This window comes from Poeciliopsis prolifica, unplaced genomic scaffold (genome assembly GCF_027474105.1).
Source record: "Poeciliopsis prolifica strain line A6 unplaced genomic scaffold, Auburn_PproV2 SCAFFOLD003, whole genome shotgun sequence".
Classification (NCBI taxonomy): Eukaryota; Metazoa; Chordata; class Actinopteri; order Cyprinodontiformes; family Poeciliidae; genus Poeciliopsis; species Poeciliopsis prolifica.
In genome coordinates, this window is record NW_026562378.1 from 1,543,043 (window position 1) to 1,562,072 (window position 19,030).

At 38.9% G+C, this 19,030-nt stretch overlaps 1 protein-coding gene across 2 annotated transcripts in view; it reads left to right on the top strand.

Moving 5' to 3' along the window:
* Window positions 1-17,725, top strand: part of cdk18 (cyclin dependent kinase 18) — a 37,639-nt gene extending 19,914 nt beyond the window's left edge. Inside the window, exons 3-17 of one of the 2 annotated variants that reach the window (XR_008605324.1) lie at window positions 829-965; window positions 2,781-2,912; window positions 3,176-3,232; window positions 4,036-4,150; window positions 5,427-5,521; window positions 5,602-5,664; window positions 7,074-7,197; window positions 7,581-7,701; window positions 9,163-9,260; window positions 10,439-10,544; window positions 11,377-11,419; window positions 11,511-11,601; window positions 11,721-11,798; window positions 12,597-12,698; window positions 17,225-17,725. Coding sequence is in view for 1 of the 2 variants with exons in the window: in XM_055025403.1 (XP_054881378.1) it covers window positions 829-965; window positions 2,781-2,912; window positions 3,176-3,232; window positions 4,036-4,150; window positions 5,427-5,521; window positions 5,602-5,664; window positions 7,074-7,197; window positions 7,581-7,701; window positions 9,163-9,260; window positions 10,439-10,544; window positions 11,377-11,419; window positions 11,511-11,601; window positions 11,721-11,798; window positions 12,597-12,631 (1,295 nt within the window). In the remaining variant the exon portion in view is untranslated. Of the gene's footprint in view, window positions 1-828; window positions 966-2,780; window positions 2,913-3,175; window positions 3,233-4,035; window positions 4,151-5,426; window positions 5,522-5,601; window positions 5,665-7,073; window positions 7,198-7,580; window positions 7,702-9,162; window positions 9,261-10,438; window positions 10,545-11,376; window positions 11,420-11,510; window positions 11,602-11,720; window positions 11,799-12,596; window positions 14,126-17,224 lie in introns of those variants that run through there. The other variant, XM_055025403.1, reaches the window with a different exon arrangement.
* The last annotated feature ends 1,305 nt before the right edge of the window (window positions 17,726-19,030 follow it).

Consider the following 19,030-nt stretch of genomic DNA (forward strand, 5'->3'; position numbering starts at 1 on the left):
CCACATTATTAAGCAGGCCACAGGTTTCAAGCAATATGGAAAGAGAAAAGAGAAAAAAATCTTGTCATAGTCCACACATATGACAAGATATGAAAACATTAAATATTTAATGAAAACTGAAGCATTATCATCATACTGTGAAGAGATTTGTGGCCGATTCAGAACAAAGATGGGTTTGTACAAATAAAAATTAACGAGGAAAGTTTCTCTTAGACAAATTCATGGGATTAAGAGAGCAGCTGTTAAAATGTCTTTACAAAGCAGCAAACAGTTATTTGAAGCTGCTGGTTTCTCTGGAACCTCCCGGTGGAGGAGGATCCTCCAGAGGCTTGCAGTGCATGAAGCTACTGTAGAGACCCGTAACCAGAACTCACAAGCAGGAACGGTGGCAGTCGGCCCAGCCGGACATGAAGATTCATTTTCAAACAGACTTGTTCTTGGACTGAGCTGTCATTGTCACATGACTATTCAGACTCACTGGGGGTCACACATGACCATGTTGGTATAAGATACACGACCTGTGCATGCGCAAGAGTGATCATTCAGTGCTTCATGCACTGCCTCTGGCGGTCATCCGGGATTCATAGAACCGTAGTACCATTCGTAACTTTCGTTTCCAATGTCCACACGCAAAAGCAAAAAAAAAAAGTAGAGACTTTTCAAATCTCCACTTTGCCCAGAGGTTTTGCTATCAACTGTTTTGAGTGGTATTAAACAGTTTACGTGTGAATGAAAGGCCAAATTGCGTCAAAATGTATTCCCGGATATTCAGCTCGGTGTGGATGAGCTGAATGATCTTTAGATGCTGATTCCGTCCTGTTCTTCCAGGGCTGACTCCGGACCGGCTCGGTCCTCCATCTCACGATGCCAGCCCAGTGAGCCCTGAGGCCACCACACCAGGAGCTCACTCTCCATCCCACCTGCACTACCACAGCCAGGCCCAGCACAGACGCTTTTCCATGGAAGTGAGTAGTAGTGAGTAGGGTTGATGCTGCAGAGCGGGGAGTTACAGTGACTTCTGTTCACCGTGGTGTGGAACAGACTCACCTCACTGCTCCAGCTGCAAGCAGGAAAAATCAGAAGGACTCTAAATGCTTTGGTTAGCAAAACATGAGCAGAAGCCAGGAAGCTTCAGTCAAACATTCTCCTATAGAGTTGGTTTGGTTAAAGAAACCAGCTGGTTATTCTTCACAGGAGGTATCTTTTTATTCTGGACGACATGACTTTATGTTTCATAATATAACTGCCTCAAACAGATACCAGGTTATTCAGAGTGTGCCCACGTTGATGCCTTCCTCTCCCTTGAGACCGACTCTGATTCACCTCCACAACTTTTTAACCTTTCCATGGTAAACAGTCTTCTTTCGCAGACTGTTTACAGCCCTACCGTCGCAGGTAAAAAAAGAAAGAAAAAAAAAAGTCCCATTTGAAGGAGCATGAGTCAACCTGACTCCTTTTTTTTCTCAGATGCCATCTAGCCTGCACCAGACAGACCAGTGAGAATACTGTATGCCAGAGTGAAGCGAATACTTAGACGGATGTAATGAGGACAGAAATAACAGCATGACAACATCTGAGCTGATGTTCAGGTCTGTGGAATTAACTTCCACAGACCTGTACAGCTACTTGCTATAAACGTGAGGAGTGGATTTTCTAATGAGGGGTTTACAACAGGTCAGCAGCTAATGCGGTGAAAAACAATTAACTACATTTTTGTAAGAATCTTGGAGATCTTTTCCTTTTCCTTTGGTCTGAAGATCATTATTGGATTTGACAATGCTGCTGCAGAGCATTGCTAATATCTGTTTTCTTAGTTTCCTTACCTTTTTGAGGTATTTGTTGTTATTTCATTATGTTTAGAAAATTAGAACACAATTTGATGCTGATGAACATGAACAGCTCTGTTTGGACCGTGCTGGCTCAGCGGCTGCCTTCCCATTAGAAATGTGAGCAGATCTTTGCCGCTGATCTGCTCATGTTGACAAAACTCAATTTTGAAATTTTAGGAAGTGTGAATAGTTTTTCCATGAAGCGAATTGACTTTGTCATTTCAATATAGCTACCTTGCCATTGACCATGACATTGGGCAAAAAATTGGATGTACGAGAATGAATTCACCTAATGGCGATGCAACAATTTTTTACAAAAACAACTAGTTTTTGTAACTTAACTTAGTTTTTTTTTTTTTTTTTTTTGAGAAGACACTTTTGCTCTTGGGTGAGCTGATGTTTTTTGTCTGTGTTGCAATTTTGCACAACTGCAATGGAAACACTGTTTTGGCATCAAATGTCACCAATTGTGGCTTTTGGTGCACAAACTGCTGCCTGTCATAGGGGAGGAGCCTAAATCAGACACAGTGGAAACCAAATGTTTACATACACCAAATAAAAAGACGCATTTTTCTCTCTCACTGTTTGCAGTTAAATCACCTGACCTAAAACTTGTCCTGTTTTAGGTCAGGTGAAATGGCCAAAATTTGTTATTTTTGCTAAAATGCCAGAACATTTTGAAAAAATGTCTTTGAAAGGTATTTTTGTAACTTTTTTTTTTTTGTTTTTATAGCGGTAGGAATAACTGCCTTCTGAACTGCTGACTGTATGGCTCAAACCTTTTAGATTTCCTTCCTTCAATAATTGGCTTGCATTGATCCTCAGTCACAGTTCTGAACCCACCAACTTTTGAATATCTACTTGACAATCAATTAAAAAATTGACAAACAATAAAATGCCTGAAGAAGACAAACAGCACCGTCTGATTCGTTTCTCTGTCGACCTCTTCAGGACGTCAGTAAGCGGATGTCTCTGCCCATGGACATCCGCCTGCCTCCAGAGTTTCTCAAAAAGCTGCAGCAGGAAAGTGAAAACTCCCCCCTCTGCAGACCGCTCAGCCGCATGTCCCGACGCGCCTCACTGGTCAGTAACCGCCGGTTTGTTTTACACACCATGTTGTGTCGTTCAGTCCTGTGTGTTGCTCCACCTGCATGTCGGGTTGCAATTCAGACTGAAGGAATCGTTATTTTCCTCTCAATCCTGTTGCCAATTAAGTATTTTTTGTTGGACAGAGTAAACAAGTCATTTGTGGAGTGTAAGATTGGTGAAAACATTTCTTTCCTGATCCAGAGGACAGAATCAAGTGATGTGAAAATAATCTGTCTAATGCTTTTCTCTGCCTTCAGTCTGATATAGGATTTGGGAAACTGGAAACGTATGTGAAGCTTGGCAAACTAGGTGAGGTATGTCACAGCTGGTTATCCACACGACTCAAAGGTTCTGTTGAGTTCAGTGCAGCGTTTAAGGTTTTGTTTGTGAGCAACTAAAAGTCAACTCCCTGTCACAATGGTGGGTTGCTGTGATAAAACCATTTGACATTGTTTTTCACATTTAATGTGATATTTATGCTGTGCTACTCAACTGACAACAAATCTGCTTGAAAAAAGTCACAGCTGACCTAAACACACCAACAGCTTCACAAGCTTGGTCAAACACGTAATGTGTTTTTATGTGTTCAGTCTGCAATCAGCAGCCAATGGAACATACATGATAAAGAAACTGCAAATGACTAAAACAATAGGTTGACCACCTTGTTTAAACATGTAAAAATAAACTGCAGCAAAGCCTTCTTTTATATTGTCCAAAACATAGAATTAAACTGAATGGATCTGGAACATTGTTGAAAAAGACTGTAGCTCACACATCAGGCCAATGTGACCCATATCTGACTCTTTCATGGTGGCCTGAACGGCCTTGTTCCCACATTTTCTCACATCTGATATATTGATTCAGATAAACAAAATGCAATAGATTTTTTTTTTATTATTATGATAATACACGCTGGACTTCAGTGGAACAGAGGAGGCGTTGTCACTCAAACTCAACTGTTCTGATTCAGTCAGAAATAGTCGTCACTTAATTCCCTAAAATAAAAATAAAAAGTGATTCTGAGCGAAACAGAACTACAAAAACTCGTGCTTCTACAACGGCTCTGTTTCTTTTACATGTTGTCGCCTGATATGTCTTCCTGTGCTTCTGTTCTCAGGGGACATACGCTACAGTTTTTAAAGGAAGGAGCAAACTAACGGAGAACCTGGTGGCCCTGAAGGAGATCCGTCTGGAGCACGACGAGGGAGCGCCTTGCACTGCTATCAGAGAAGGTGACGGGATCATTGACCCTCTCAGAGTCTCACTTTTTGTTTAAATTCTCAGCAAAATTAGGCTCAAATCTTTTGTCAAAATAAAAATTTTTTGGGATTAAATCCTTTCGGTTCACAGACAATTAAAAAACTAACCATGTGGATCATAAGAAGGCTCTGTAGAGATCAGGCTCTGCTGCAGGAGTGCAGCTTATATTTTTGGGCGGCTTTGTCTCTCTATAAAGTTATTCTGACTTTGAACACAATGGGTTGCATAGTGTCATCATTGTTGAATGATCACAGCTCTATTGCGAGAACACGATTCTGTTCCCTCATTCCTCTTCTTCCATCCAAATGTTAGAGAACACACATCAGTGTCTCACAGAAGAATGTTCCAGTTTTCCTGGTTTGACTGATTCACCTCTGAGTGAATTGATATGAATTATAAAGTTGAATTATTTTTAACAGAATCCTCGGTTTCTTTCCTAAAATTACTACAGGTAACATCATTTTGGGTCTCACCATTGGCATAATAAAATCACTCCAAAGAGAAGAATGTCTAGAAATTTGTAAACTGTGTGGTCTGATATTAAAGCTCAGATTATGTAAGATGCATTGAAAGCACAACACTGGTGTCATTTTTGTGGATTTTCCACATTTATCTTCCTTTGTCTTTGTTTCTATGAAGCTTAATGGAAGTTATTTTGATAGAATATTTAGAATGTTTAATGTGGAGCTGCTTGAGCCGCACTGGATCTTCTTCTTGTGAATTCTGACGGTTTTATGGATATCATTATCGCAGCATAGAAAAATGTATTGCAGCATAGGCAATACATTTTTCTTAATGGAAATCTAAATATCATCACCTTCCTTAACTAATAACCAAAATGATTTTAGCATTACAAACAAAATCACTTATGTTAAAATCATTGGCATAGCTAATTTTGGGGAAAATAAATGAATAAAAACGCTGGCAAAAAATAACTTAGGCCATTATTTTAGGAAGGTTACAATATAAAAGTACAGTGAGTGGCAGTGTATTATTTATTTATTTTTTACTTTTAGTTTAAAGAAATGTTAATGTCAGACAAAAATAACCCAAGAAAATATATAAATCTATTTTCAAATGATTTTATTTACTTTTGGGGAAACTATCCAACTATCCAACCCAACCTGATTTAATTTATCTTAACTTCTAATTGAGAATTATTATCTAATGTAATAATTCACAATGAGCTTTCTGTTGTCCTCAACAGAAACACATGTACACCTCATGTGTTTTTTTGTTTTTTTTCAGTGTCTCTGCTGAAGAACCTCAAACATGCCAACATCGTCACGTTGCATGACATCATCCACACAGACCGCTGCCTCACCCTGGTGTTCGAGTATCTGGTGAGTCCACCAGCACAGTTCCTAAAGGTCACTCACCCCAAAGGAAGATCAATGCAATAGCGAGTTACTCTGTCTTGCAGGACAGTGACCTTAAACATTACTTGGACAACTGTGGAAATCTCATGAGCATGCACAACGTCAAGGTGAGAGCTTGCTGTACATTACTGGTAAAGAAGCTAAATGAATGTCCTGGATTTATTAAAAAAAAACTATATATTTTTTTGTTGTTGTAAACTCCCACTCAGGAATTAATTTGTGTTTATATTGGTGAGCTTGTGTTTTAGATGGACATCACAATTGGAGTTGTCTTTACTTGTTAAGATTTTGTGTTCCTGTCGTGCAAAATGACAGGCAGGCAGATTCACACCGAGGAGAACACCAAGTAAGAAAATAGTAAGGAGCAAGTGTACAGCAAAGGAAAAGAAATGCACTTGCATGTTTCTTTCAATACTGAGATTGAAAGAAACATGCAATTGAGTAAAGTTATACAAAAAAAAAAAGAAAAAATCTGCATAAAAATACAACGGAGCTTTCACAAGAAACAAATTAACGAGTATCAGCAGGATGCAAACATTTACTAAGTTTGGTGGGAGCAGTGCTGATCGTAGCCGACCAGCTGCTGGGGGAAGAATCTGAGCTAATACTACGTTATGCACCCAGGATGCTCTTGAACTCTTGTACTTGGTGATCAGAGCAAACTGTGTTTTTGTTCTTTCCCCCTATAATAAACAAACTAATTTCTTAGATTTTAATTGAGGATTTTTCTCCTTTTATGTGTAATACTTAAAGTCATTTTTCAGGCTGCGTTTATACGATATGCTGCCTGACAGTCTGACAGTTATTCTTTGTTTTGCCTCTTTAATTATCATGCCTTGGTTTGGTCATGAAGCCCTGCTGGATCCTAAACTTGTCCATTCTTCTGAAATCCTGATGCTAATTATGAAAAACAGTCACAATGCCTTTGAGCATGCATATATTTACTTTTCCTCTTGGATTTTTAGACTGTTTTACATATTACATAGTAGACTGATTTTCTGAAGACACAGTTTCACTGACAAAACAAACAAAGAGAAAGATTTGCTTTGAGAGATGATCTACTTCATTAACTCAGTAACTGAAAGGCAATGCACTGATTAATTGCAGACTGATGTTTTTAAGCCTTTTGTTCTTATTAATAATGATGATTTTCCACTTACAGCCAATAAAAACGCAACATTTGAGTTCATAATAACACATCAGATTAATAAGAACACACAGAAATGTGAGCTTATTAAAAAAAAGCTTAAAAACTGCTAAAAGATTCCTATTTTAATTGGACACAACACATTTTAATCAAGACATATTCTATTTTATTGAATGAGACTATTTGTTTTCCTTCCACTTGAAGGTTATGCGCTGCTGTGTTTTGCTTTATTACATAAAATAAATGACATTATAAGATGTTGCTGTAAAGTTATGTTGAATATGTGAGGCAGGTCAGTGAATGCGTCGGGACGGCTGCATTTCCTTTTGAGCCTGTGCAGCGTCTTTTCTTCACGCCTCCCTCCTGCAGATCTTCATGTTCCAGCTGCTGCGCGGTCTCTCCTACTGCCACAAGAGAAAAATCCTCCACAGAGACCTGAAGCCTCAGAACCTTCTCATCAACGACAAGGGCGAGCTGAAGCTGGCCGATTTTGGTAGGAAGCCTGCCGACGCTCAACGAACCGAACGGGTCGCTCTCTGCAGTCAATCCTGCTTGTAGTAAATACTTTGAGTTGTGATCTGCTTCATCGCCACGCGGAGGTCTTGAAAGCTGATTATTCTCGGCCTGTCTTCATGTTTCCTAGCAACCAGACTGCTCTCCCTTGATGTTCTCAGATTTGTGTTGGAAGTGGGTCGATAGGCCCACCAGTGTCCCCGACTATTTTTAATAGCGCCAGCTAAACACGTAGCCAATGACATGACATGATGAACTGACTCCTTCATTGGCTAAAAAAGTTTATGGGAAGCAGAGCGAAGCCGCCTGTCCTGCTGAGCGAAGGTGTGAGCTGCAGCTAACATGGCGTCCTGTGCTGTCCAGGTCTGGCTCGGGCCAAATCCGTCCCCACAAAGACCTACTCCAACGAAGTGGTGACTCTTTGGTATCGGCCCCCCGATGTGCTCCTGGGCTCTACGGAATACTCCATGCACATCGACATGTGGTGAGAAACAGTCGTTCACCTTTCAGTGCGCCCACCCACATCCCACAAAGATGGGAGTTCTAACCAATTTTTTATTTACAGGCATGAAGAATTTCATAAATTGCTAAACAATTCTTTACATTTTGTTCTCTGTCTTTTCACAACTTTCTCGCTGACCTGTGTGTCAGGTCAGGGGTAGACGGTGTTAACGGCGCTATCTGTTCACTAATGTTCTCCAACCTTGGAAATGCTCACACAACAGTTGAGATGAAGTCACGTGTTGGTAGAGTACATTTATGAATTAGGTGAAGGCCATTGCCTTCACTGGGTTATCAGAGGAAAGAAGGGGCAGAACACGACAAACATTTCAGATTCTTGAAGGCCGTCTGTGTCAGGTTTGGTGTTTTTCTGTGTTTTATTCTGTTTCTGTGTCCTGAGTCTCCTCGTTGTCCTGTCTTCCCCTTGATTGTTCCCAGGTGTGTCTTGTTCCCTTGATTACCCTCAGTGTATTTAGTCCCTCCTGTGTCCTTTGTTCCTCGTTGGGTCCTTGTCGTACTTTTGCCTCTGTCTGCCGTTGTGTGTTTAGCCGCCTGTATGACCAGTTGCTACCGGCGTTGAGCCCTGGCTTCCGCTCAGCCGTGCTGCCTGGCCGCGGACTCTGTGTTTTTGTGGACTTGTTTTCATTAAATATTTCATTATTCACCATATCTGGGTCTCCAGCGCCTGTCTCACCACCTCACTACTCCCCACTTCATGACAGTCTGTCCTTTTTCTTCCACTTTACAAAATTTTGTGCGTTTTTATGTTGTTCTGCTGAGTAAAGTGTCAGAAAAATGTGTCAAAGTTTGTCTATGTAATGTGAAAACATTGGGAGAATGAATCGTTTTGTAAAACATTGTATGTCATCTTTGGTCAAGATTGGCTGATGGACCGATTCCATTGGTCGCCTAATTCTCAGTTTATTTCCCCACACATTTAAGCTGATAGGACAGATAAAGTGTGCCTGGGTTCAGGGACACGTTAAGATTGTTTTTTTAATGCAACATGAATAGTTGGCCTCCCCGCATCACCACTGAGCTTTTTTAATCAACGTCAGGATCTTCCAAGATTTCTGTGAATCATTGCTCTCTTTTTAAATATCACGGGTTGCTTGCAGACACATGACTCACAATCTAATATGAAGATGCATAATTCATGGCCAATCACTTTCCTTATATACTTTTTGCACAATAACTGTTTGCTTGTAACACCCCCACAGCTTTGTGAAATGACAGATTATGAAAAACGGAGCTCCAGCAACGCAACAGTCTTTTATGAGCTTACATATTCCCCACCACAGATCCACAGGGGGTCTCACCACGCCACCCACAGTGCCCTGTCACTCATTTTAAAATCTCAAATTCACATCAACACCTAATATATTGGGATTGCTTTTTTCCTCTCTGTCCGACTTGTATTTTCTTCTCCTCTACTTCTCCGTAGGGGTGTGGGTTGTATACTGTATGAGATGGCAACAGGTCGCCCGATGTTTCCCGGTGCCACAGTGAAGGAGGAGCTACACTTGATTTTTAGACTCATAGGTAAAATGACTAGGAATGACAGTACAGTAAAAACCTGCATGAAATGTGCAGATGAGAAGAGAGCTCACCCTTATTGATACAGAGAGTAGTTGCCTGAACCAACCGGTTCATTGGCCACAGAACCATCAAATCCAGCACTTTTGCATGCAGCCTTCTTTTATGATCGCATGTGAAAAGCGGGCTGCTCTCAGCAATCTAATGAATTCTAGAAACATACAATGAAAGAATACCACCAGTGGTGTGCCACGTCTTCTAACCATACAGTAGCTAATTTTTCATTGAGCACTTTAATGGTTTTGCAAACTTTGAAAACAATTAGCACTCTCAGCTTCCTCTGAATCCATTTTTTGGTATGTATTCTAATGGTGCGTTCACACCAAAAGCGTTACGTGGGTCAAAAACGCCTGCGGCTCTTCATGTTCCAGTTCACTCTTGTGCATTCATTGCAGACTCTCGACATTTTGCTCCACTCCAAGCGTTTTGTGCGTCTGGTTTACATTCAAAGTCTATGTAGCTGTGCGTTGAGGGTGCGTCAGCTGTAGCCGTTGTTTTCCATTGGATTTCTTGATGCTTCAAACTCTCAAAACTCTCCAAATGGTCCAAATCTTGCCACGCTAGACGCTCAAAATGCACCGCAACGATTTGCGATGCGCCTCAATGTCGACTTTGAATGTTAACGGGATTCGCCTGACGCGCAAAACGCTTTTGGTGTGAACGCACCATAAATCTACTTGGTTGTTTTATAAACTTTGAGTTGAATAAAGTTCAATATCTGCATCAAAGTTTTGCTTATTGACTACTTAAAAAGAGGGAATACTTTTCTTCAACACTACTCAGGACAATCATACACACTCCATCATCTGTGTGCTTATCTGGTGAAAAGAATGCTTTAAGTAGTCAGACGTTTATATTCATGCTCTTATTTTGAAGTGGGTGACGACTGCTCATGTAGCAGTTAGTCTGCACTGTTAAGATGGTCTTTACCTTAACAGTGCAGACTAACTGCACTGTTAGTCTGCATTAGTCATAATATACTAATCATATATATTAGTATATTATGATTACTAATATCATAATATACTAATATCATAATATTATTATTATGATTACATAATAATAATAACAAATAGATGTAATGATAAATGAGATGATGAATGAATGATTTCTTTGCGATGCAGGTACTCCAACAGAAGAGACTTGGCCTGGTATTGGCAGTAATGAGGAGTTCAGGTCTTACCTCTTTCCTCAGTACAGATCTCAAGCTCTCATCAACCACGTACCTCGGTAAACCCTCTATGTTAACCAGCAACGATCTCCATGCATGGCCAGACTGACACATTTAAAGCATTGCTAGCTACTTTATTAATGTAGTGTTATGCCAATCATGTATCATCCAGTTCAAACTTTGTTGATGTTTCATTTGGAGATGTTTTGGACACTCATTCCTATCAAGCATAAAAATTCAGGTAATGGAAACTGAAATATAATCAAATGGGCAGCATTATGTAAAATTGACTTTTTTGAAAATTACATCATGTCATAATGTTGTACCAAAAACGTCCCTGGAGTGTTTTGTCTTGATTCTTTCATGTGTAGTTGAGAAATCCTTTAATCTCCCATGGCAACCATTCAGCTGCGCAAAACGCTGGGGGTGATCGAGCCCCGCCTTTGAGACGCAGCTTCTCCCCTGAGCTGCAGTCTCCAAGTTTGTGAGCTTCCACCACAGAGCAGCCCTCCTCCGAAACTCCCCCACTCAGCTCCTCCAGACTAGCCAGTAACAATTAGCAAACACCGGGTGGATCTGTTCATCAGCTGATCTCATTATTGGAGCTGCTTCTCCTTAAGGTGACATGTTTACTTGATTGAGCTATAAAATGGCACTGTGTGCCTGGAAAATACTTTATTCTGCCCCTTTAAATATAAACTGACATGATTGATTTATACATTTTTGTTTTAGGATGATAGGAAATCCATTGAGAATGGATTTGTTTTAGCTTTTTGGTGTTTAGTTCACCAAAAAGCTATATACAAGGGAACAAATACTTTTTAATGAAATGTTCATGTTTATTGACAAGTGAAGTTTTAAGATGTTAACACTTTGCTTGGTCTCCATCAGGTTGGACACGGAGGGAATTGATCTGCTGTCAGCCTTCCTGCTGGTACGACTCCAAAGCCCATTTATATGAATCCTAATCTTACCTGCTAATTCACTGAGGTTCTAACAAGCTCTTTCTGCACGGCGTGTGACAGTACGACACCAGGACCAGAATCTCTTCTGAAGCGGCTCTACACCACGCCTACTTCCTGAGTCTGGGGGATGCCATACATCATCTTGCTGACAGTAAGATATAGTTGCTTCCATTGAGATGCTCCATTATAAACACAGCTGTATGATTTTTATATGTGGTGTCAATTCAACTAAAAGCTCCACACATACTCTGCTTCCTTTCTTTGCTCCAGCTGCTTCAGTGTTCTCACTCGCAGAGGTGCAACTCCAGAAAGATCCAGGCCATCGTAGCTCAGTATTCCAGCCTTTAGGTGAGAAAAGAGCTGGATATTACCTTATCACAGATAATGGAAGGCAATTGTTTTATGCCTGTATTTTGGGTTTTTTTAAGGACAGAAACTAATCTGACTTTCACCTGGTTTTAAAATGATTTGAAACAAACTTCAGCAAACTGATCGTCATTTAAGAGTTTTGCTGGGATTTGAGAAACTGCCAATGGAACTATTTTTTTGTTGTTGTTTTTTTAACAAACTCCTAATATCTGGCTGAAAAGTTGTTAGTAAGTCAGTTTGTCTTATTTCAACTGTAGCAGGATATTTGCACTATAAACTAGACAAAAACTAACTGCTAAGACTTTTCGCTTATGCAGTGAATGAACTGAAGTCATGTCAAAGTGGGTCTAAAGTTCTTCATATCAATATATTTAAGCCACCTAAAGTCAGACAAAAAAACAAGCTATGCCCTGTTATCATAGGGTGTACTGTTTTTAAAACAACTTTTTATATATTTATTTGTTTATTTATTTATTTTGCCTGGTGCTGGATTAATATAGTTTTAGATTAAAATAAAATAAATAACATTTTCATTGTTGCCTACATGTAGGTATTTTGAAAAGAGTATAATTATGCTGTGCTGGTCTATAAAATCACAGGAAAACACTTAATAGCATGTATTTAATGCCATGTTTGGAACTGAAATGTAACACATTTATGACTAAAATGTAAAAAAAAAATTACCAATTTTTCAGTGAACCTACACTGTGAAACATCTGGGGGAAAAATCATTGAAGTGTATTTCTTCTTTGTGAACTGTAATGTAATCCTCTTCAGGCCGAGGAAAGAATCGAAGACAAAGCATCTTCTAGAAGACGCAAAGATGAAGAAGGAAGACATGAATGGAGAGAAGATGCCTTTCAAATCCAGATCACCAAGGTCAACTAAAGCTTAACGCATTGAGCAAGCATCCTCAGCAACCACACACACACACACACGCATGCATACACACAGGCGCACACTCACATGCATAGGCATCACAAGGACGGCTTTTTCACTCATTTCCATGGCAGCTGAACTTGAAGGCCCATCCTCTATCTGAAGATAAAAACAGACCTTATTCAATCTCCTTCCAAACACACACACATACGCAAACACACACACACACACACTTGCAGCACATAAATCTTGAACACTTTTGCACTATAAGAAACACAGCACATGCTGCACATATCAGAGCCTCTGACAAAGAAGGGACTGAATAATAATTAGCTCTGAAAACTGAAAAATTGAACAAAGTTGATCATTTTTTCTATTCTTAACTAGTCAAATTCTAAGGCCTGCTTGTAGGATTTACAGAAAAGACTGAGGCATACCAGCAAGTTGTGTTCTCTGAGTGAGGTCTCCTTAGTGTGGGTCCAGTTTGGTGGCTCCTCCAGCCCTCCGGTTCCCAGTCATCCTGTCCTCAACTCATCTTCCACAAGCTCTGCCTCTGCCTTTCTGTCTCCTGTCAGACCGCAGACCCTCTGCTGTTCTCCTAATCTAGGAAAGAAACATTACAACATTGTACAACAAATACAGAACATTATATTTTTTATACAAATACATTAAAAAAATGCTTATCTTTCCATTTGTACACATGCTAATGTTAGCATGTTAATACAAAGCAAACAATATGTGAGCTAACACTTAGCCTGGTTGGGCCTGACCACTGACCCCACAGTCAAAAATCTTATCTTTTTCTGGTCACCGAATGACACCAGGCCTAATAAAGCTGCTAAGGTGTGTGTGTGCGTGCTGTGTGAAGAGAAAATGTTAGCTTTTCCTGCAGCAGCGAAACATTTAAACAGAAATTAGAGCTGGCACAGAACTCTGAGAAGGTACTTAAAACAAAACCAGGTTTTCTGCTGTATCTCAGTAGAAAGATTTCCTCAGCAGATAACAGGAAGGACGAAAGGAGCTATCTGTGTTTTCCTATCTGATGGGGGTTGGGGAATCTTGTCAGGAACAGGTTTGTCTCATTTCTGAAAGAGGTCTCTGGAAATGAGACAAAAAAATTATAACTAATGAGCTTCAAGATGTATTTAGAAAGCCTATGAATAAAAATGAATCAAAGCTACGATGCTCTTGATTGATTTGCCTGTGGTTTTCCTTGGAGACACAGCTTTTGTTTGATGGGTAACAACTACCACATGTATTTCACTTAAATCATTAGTGTTTATCCAGAGAGAGAGGAGGGAAAGGCAGAGAGAACCTGTGGAAAATAAGCCAACTCAGACAGGACACAGTTTCACTGACTTGTGTAGATGTTGCATCTTGTTCAGAGGAATCCTCAGCAGTTCAGCTTTACCCGCCGTAGCTCAGAAGCTGTGCACACGGGCATGAGGGCAGTCCCAACAATAAACACGTAGCATTCCGTCTTACCTCTGTTGACTATCTTCCACCTTTCCACAAAATCTGGCCCTTTTGTGAATAATAACCTCAACAGATAAGAGCCAACTCATGCAGAGAAACTTGCCTTGTTGCAGAATCCCCACTCTGGGCAGAGTGGGCTCATTTTCACCTTTACAGTGTTAACAGCTGAATTTGAAGTTGCCTTAGTGAGCTGTGCATGATGTGTTGGCTTGTGAAGAGTCTATAATTGATCTAGTGTAGCCAATGTTTTTGGGAAACCCTTATTTTGTGTCAGTGAATATTTTTGTCTCCTTTTTTGCACAAACCAAAAGTGTCCTCTAAAGCCTGCTCCCTTCCCTTCAGTTGGTCTGTCCTGACACTGTTCCTAACTATGACCTGCTGATTTTCTCAGACTCCTTGCTCTGTGTTCAGTACAGTGAGAAATGGAGTCACACAGTTGTTTTCTTGAAGCAGATGTGCATTAAATAGGATTCACTCTCCTGTTGTATTTCACAGCTGCAGCCTAGGCAGTTTTTAGCTGAAGTCATTAAGTCATTAGATTAAAAAAAAACATAAAGTAACGTAAAGCAAAATTTTTGATGAGATTATAAAAAGTTTGCGTCATTTTTACATCTTTTTGAGTCATTATTCTATATCTACGTTGTAGATTTTAACCTACGGGTTAAATTTCTTCTTAAAGTGGGAAACTGATGTAGGTTCATGACAAACGTGCAGCTGAAGGAATGAAGAAATGAGCTGGAAAACTTTTTAAAAAACAGTTTGACTTGCCAACTGTGTCCAACTAAAGGAACAGTCTGTAGGATGCAGTACTATCTAGGAGAAATGATTACCTTTGCAAAAACCTAAGCTCGTATTTTATTTATGTTTACTTGGTAGCGCAAAAAAGTCAGCCAGAACCTTTCTGGGAAAGGAGCCGTGTTCTGTAGGCTTGGTATATAAAGAAAAAGGCGACGACATCCCGTATCTAAGCAAATGAACAATAATAGATGCTTGATAAACAAAACCGCCAACACGCTTGAAATCATGTTACGCTGATGAAAAAACTTTTATTTTGAAGATTGTTGCTTCACAGATCTTGTTAGCTGTTTGCTAACGGAGAGAACAAGTACTGTACTTTAAAGTAGTTTAACAATCACTTCAGTATACCTCAGACTATGAGTTTGTTCTATTATATTTAGAATTAATTACACGATAAACAAACAAACATCGGTATGCCAACCCAACAGAACACTGGCCATTGATCGAATGCCCGGTTTTCACTGAGCGGTGTGTGGTGTGCTTCAGTACGCTGTGTCTGTTGTCCATTTTAAAAGTGGTCAATATGAGCGCCCCCTACTGGACCACTGCTTCAGGACAATATTACTGCCGTCACAACACAGTGTTGGGGGGACAGAAAAATGGCTCCTTGTGTGTGCCAGACCATAAAATATCATACTGAACGACACTGACCCAGGCCATACCATTTAGTGTAATCAAGGCAAAAACTGTATCTCTGGCAGTGTAGACCTCAAAATGCTGCGTTTGGAACTTTGCATTACAGACGCAGTGCTAAATGTTCAGCATGTGCTTTACTCATTTCTTTAGAACCAATTATTGTGGAGTCAAGAAATGTTACCATTAGATTTGATCTGACTAAGAAGAAAACAAAGAGGTGAACCAAATAATATTGCTTGTCTATAGCTTTTAATGAAGATTTGCTAAAACTAACCGACATCAGAGTGTGTAAGATTACACCAGAGAGAACGTATTCATTCGCATGGCTCATTTAAATACAGCAGACATGGCAGAACATTGTCAGGATGCCGTCGTCCTTATACAAAACTCATCTTGAAAACAATTCAAAAGACAACTTTGGAAATAAAACATGGATGTGTGGCATGCAGTGCAGCATGGAGGTGAATCCTTCAAGAACATATTCTTTTTGCAGTCAAGCTAAAACAAGCGCCAAAACATCTTTCCTTTCCCTGAGTTTTGCTGTGGTGACGTGACTAAATGTGAAAACCTGAAAGTACTTTTGCAAGACAGGAGGAGGAGAGGTTCATTTTCAGTTTAGTTGCTACACATATGGGATGTCTATCAGTCAGTTACAGTCAGATAAAACTGAGTCTATCTGACACTTTAAGTGACAATTTGTTGAGTTTTAATAGCTTGGATAAGATCATGTCATCTACAGGCTTAATGGTCAAGGGACCCAAATGATAGAAAAAAAAATATTTGAAGAGATTCTTTGGGAAAGACAAAACAAGACATAAGTTTTAGGAGAACCAATGATGAGTGCACAAAAAAAGCATTTGGCCTCCATAAATGTCATGTTTTAATTTCTTTCTCTCACTTAAATGTTTCAGATCAAACACATTTAATTTTTGGACAATAACCTAATCCAATTTTCAGCTAATAACTAGATTTATTAAGAGAAATAATTTCTTCCAAATAACCTGTAAAGAACTATTTAACCTCTTACATTTTTTTTCTTACTTATTGAATGAAAGTCATACAAAAGTCCCTGACACATCTCCAAATAATATAAAATAGAAATTTCTGCAAGTTCCAAAAGTCAAAAATTTGCAAGAAAAAAAAGAACTCTGAAAATTAGAGATTAATCTCAGAAACTTTTCAGAAAAAAACTGGAAATTTCTGAGCTTCAAAATTCTAAGATTTTCAACTTTTGGAAATGTTTTGAATTTCAGAAGTTGAAAAAGTTTCAAATTTCAGAGTGTTTTCTAGCAAACGTTCCACTTTTCAAGCTAATCAATCAAAAAAATTTCAATGGAAATTTCTTTCTTTCTTTTTTCCTTTCTTTGTCTTATATCAGTAATGGCCCTAACATGCTCTCGTACGTTCAAGATGATTGCAAAGATGCATTTTTATTCACACTGGTCATGATAGTAAAATTTGTTTGAACATGTAAACATTTAAGTGACTAAAAATCAAAAACAGAACTTACTGAGAAAGGAGAAAACCACTCTATCTTCCAGGCGTTTTAAGGAAAACACTAACGTCCCAGTCAAAGTAACAACACCATGATTCACACCGTTCTGTATCAAACACAGTTTTCTACCTCTACACTTCAATGAAGAGAGAGTGGTTTGGAGGACGAGTTCTGGTGAAGCTGCTGGAGCTTCAGGAGGATGTACAGTCTGGGACGGTCCACTTTCAGACGCCCCCTTCCCTTCCTTCAATGACAGAAACGTGTTACTGTGTGTTTAGTTGTGTTAAATGAAGCTATTTTAAATACTGCCCTTGAAAAAGAGATCATAATATATATATATGTATTTTGACAAATGTTTTAATCTATTTCAGTAAGTATTATGCTGTAAAAGATACAGAAAAGCAAATAATGGAGTTCTGTATTGAGAATAAAATAAGTAAAAACATACTGATGTCTAAATGTTTTATAAAAGATGAGTTCTAGCTTTTGTATAAGATGTGATATTTTGTGTGAATTGTCTATTCTGTTACGAGAAAATGAATGTACTGTGACTGCCAGAAGGCCTAAAATTGACTGAATAAATAATTATTAAATAAATAAATTATTGATATAATGAATAAAACACTCTTCTTGTGTATTTCTTCTTCCTTGTACTTTTTGACAGTTGAATGTATAATTATACGATGCCAGTCTGCTGGTTTTCATGATGTAATCGCTGCATGTGGAAGGATGCAGTATCACAAATGAACAGAAGATGCTACTGTTGGACAACTATATGTGAGCAATGAAAATTTCTTAACTCTTGGCAGATGCAATGTTTGTTGTTTTTAAGCTGTTATGGAGAATACCAAACTACTGATCAGCCTGCATCTCAAAATGTGAGCTGAAAAGTACTGGGACAAAAGCCAGTAAGACAGTAGAAAATTGTAAAACATTACTACATTGACTCTAAGTGTCAAAATACATCTTTTTGTCCTGAAGGTATGAATTGTGTGTGGAAAAATGGTCCCACAACAACACTAATTACAGCACAACACTAATAAATGGGACACATTTTTGAAAAGCTATAATGGAATCTTTCAATAAACCTTGAAAATGTAATAATTATCATTTTCAGTCAGGCAACACAGTTCACTGGATGAGTAAGTATTAAAGTAAAATGCTGGAATCAGAAGCAACAGTGGCGCATGTCAATGCAACCTGATGCAAACTTTATCAACCAACTTGAATAATGAGCCGACCTTAATGTACTGGATCAACTGGAATTTATGGCAGAACCAAAGTTTTTTTTTTATATAAACTACCTTAAGACATGCTGTGAATTGGCAATACAGAAATAAACTGAATTGAATAAAACTGAATTATTTAGCTTGATAATGCTACCCTTCATTATATCTCTTACACATGGTACAAATACAATAATTTGGGAATGAAAACTGAAGCTGTTGGTGTTTCACATGACCTTCACAGATATCATGAAGGTCATGTGATTTGACTGGAGCCATGTTACTCTGTGGCTCCAGTCAAATCTCTTAGGAAATAAATGTGGGTCATTTTTGACCCACTTAGAAAAGCTCACGAAGTAACATGGAAATATTGATTTTGGAAAATGTATTGGAGGTCATTTTAATTTGATATTAATTTAATTTTAAAAGGCACCCTAGGACTGCTACCTGATACCTTCGAGTTAAGTGATCATAAGCATTGTTTGCAAACATTGGTTAAGCAAACACCACCATTGTTCAGGTTAGATTTACATGTGCTACATTTAACATTGATTTTAGACACACTCTTACTTGTCTTTCTTATGAAAGAATAATTTTTCCGCCACTGTTGGTGTGCGGAGCGGCCATTTTGAAACGCCAAGTCAATTTCAGTGTGCGCTGTTACAAGTAGTAACTTTGGTTAAAACTTGTCAATTGACATA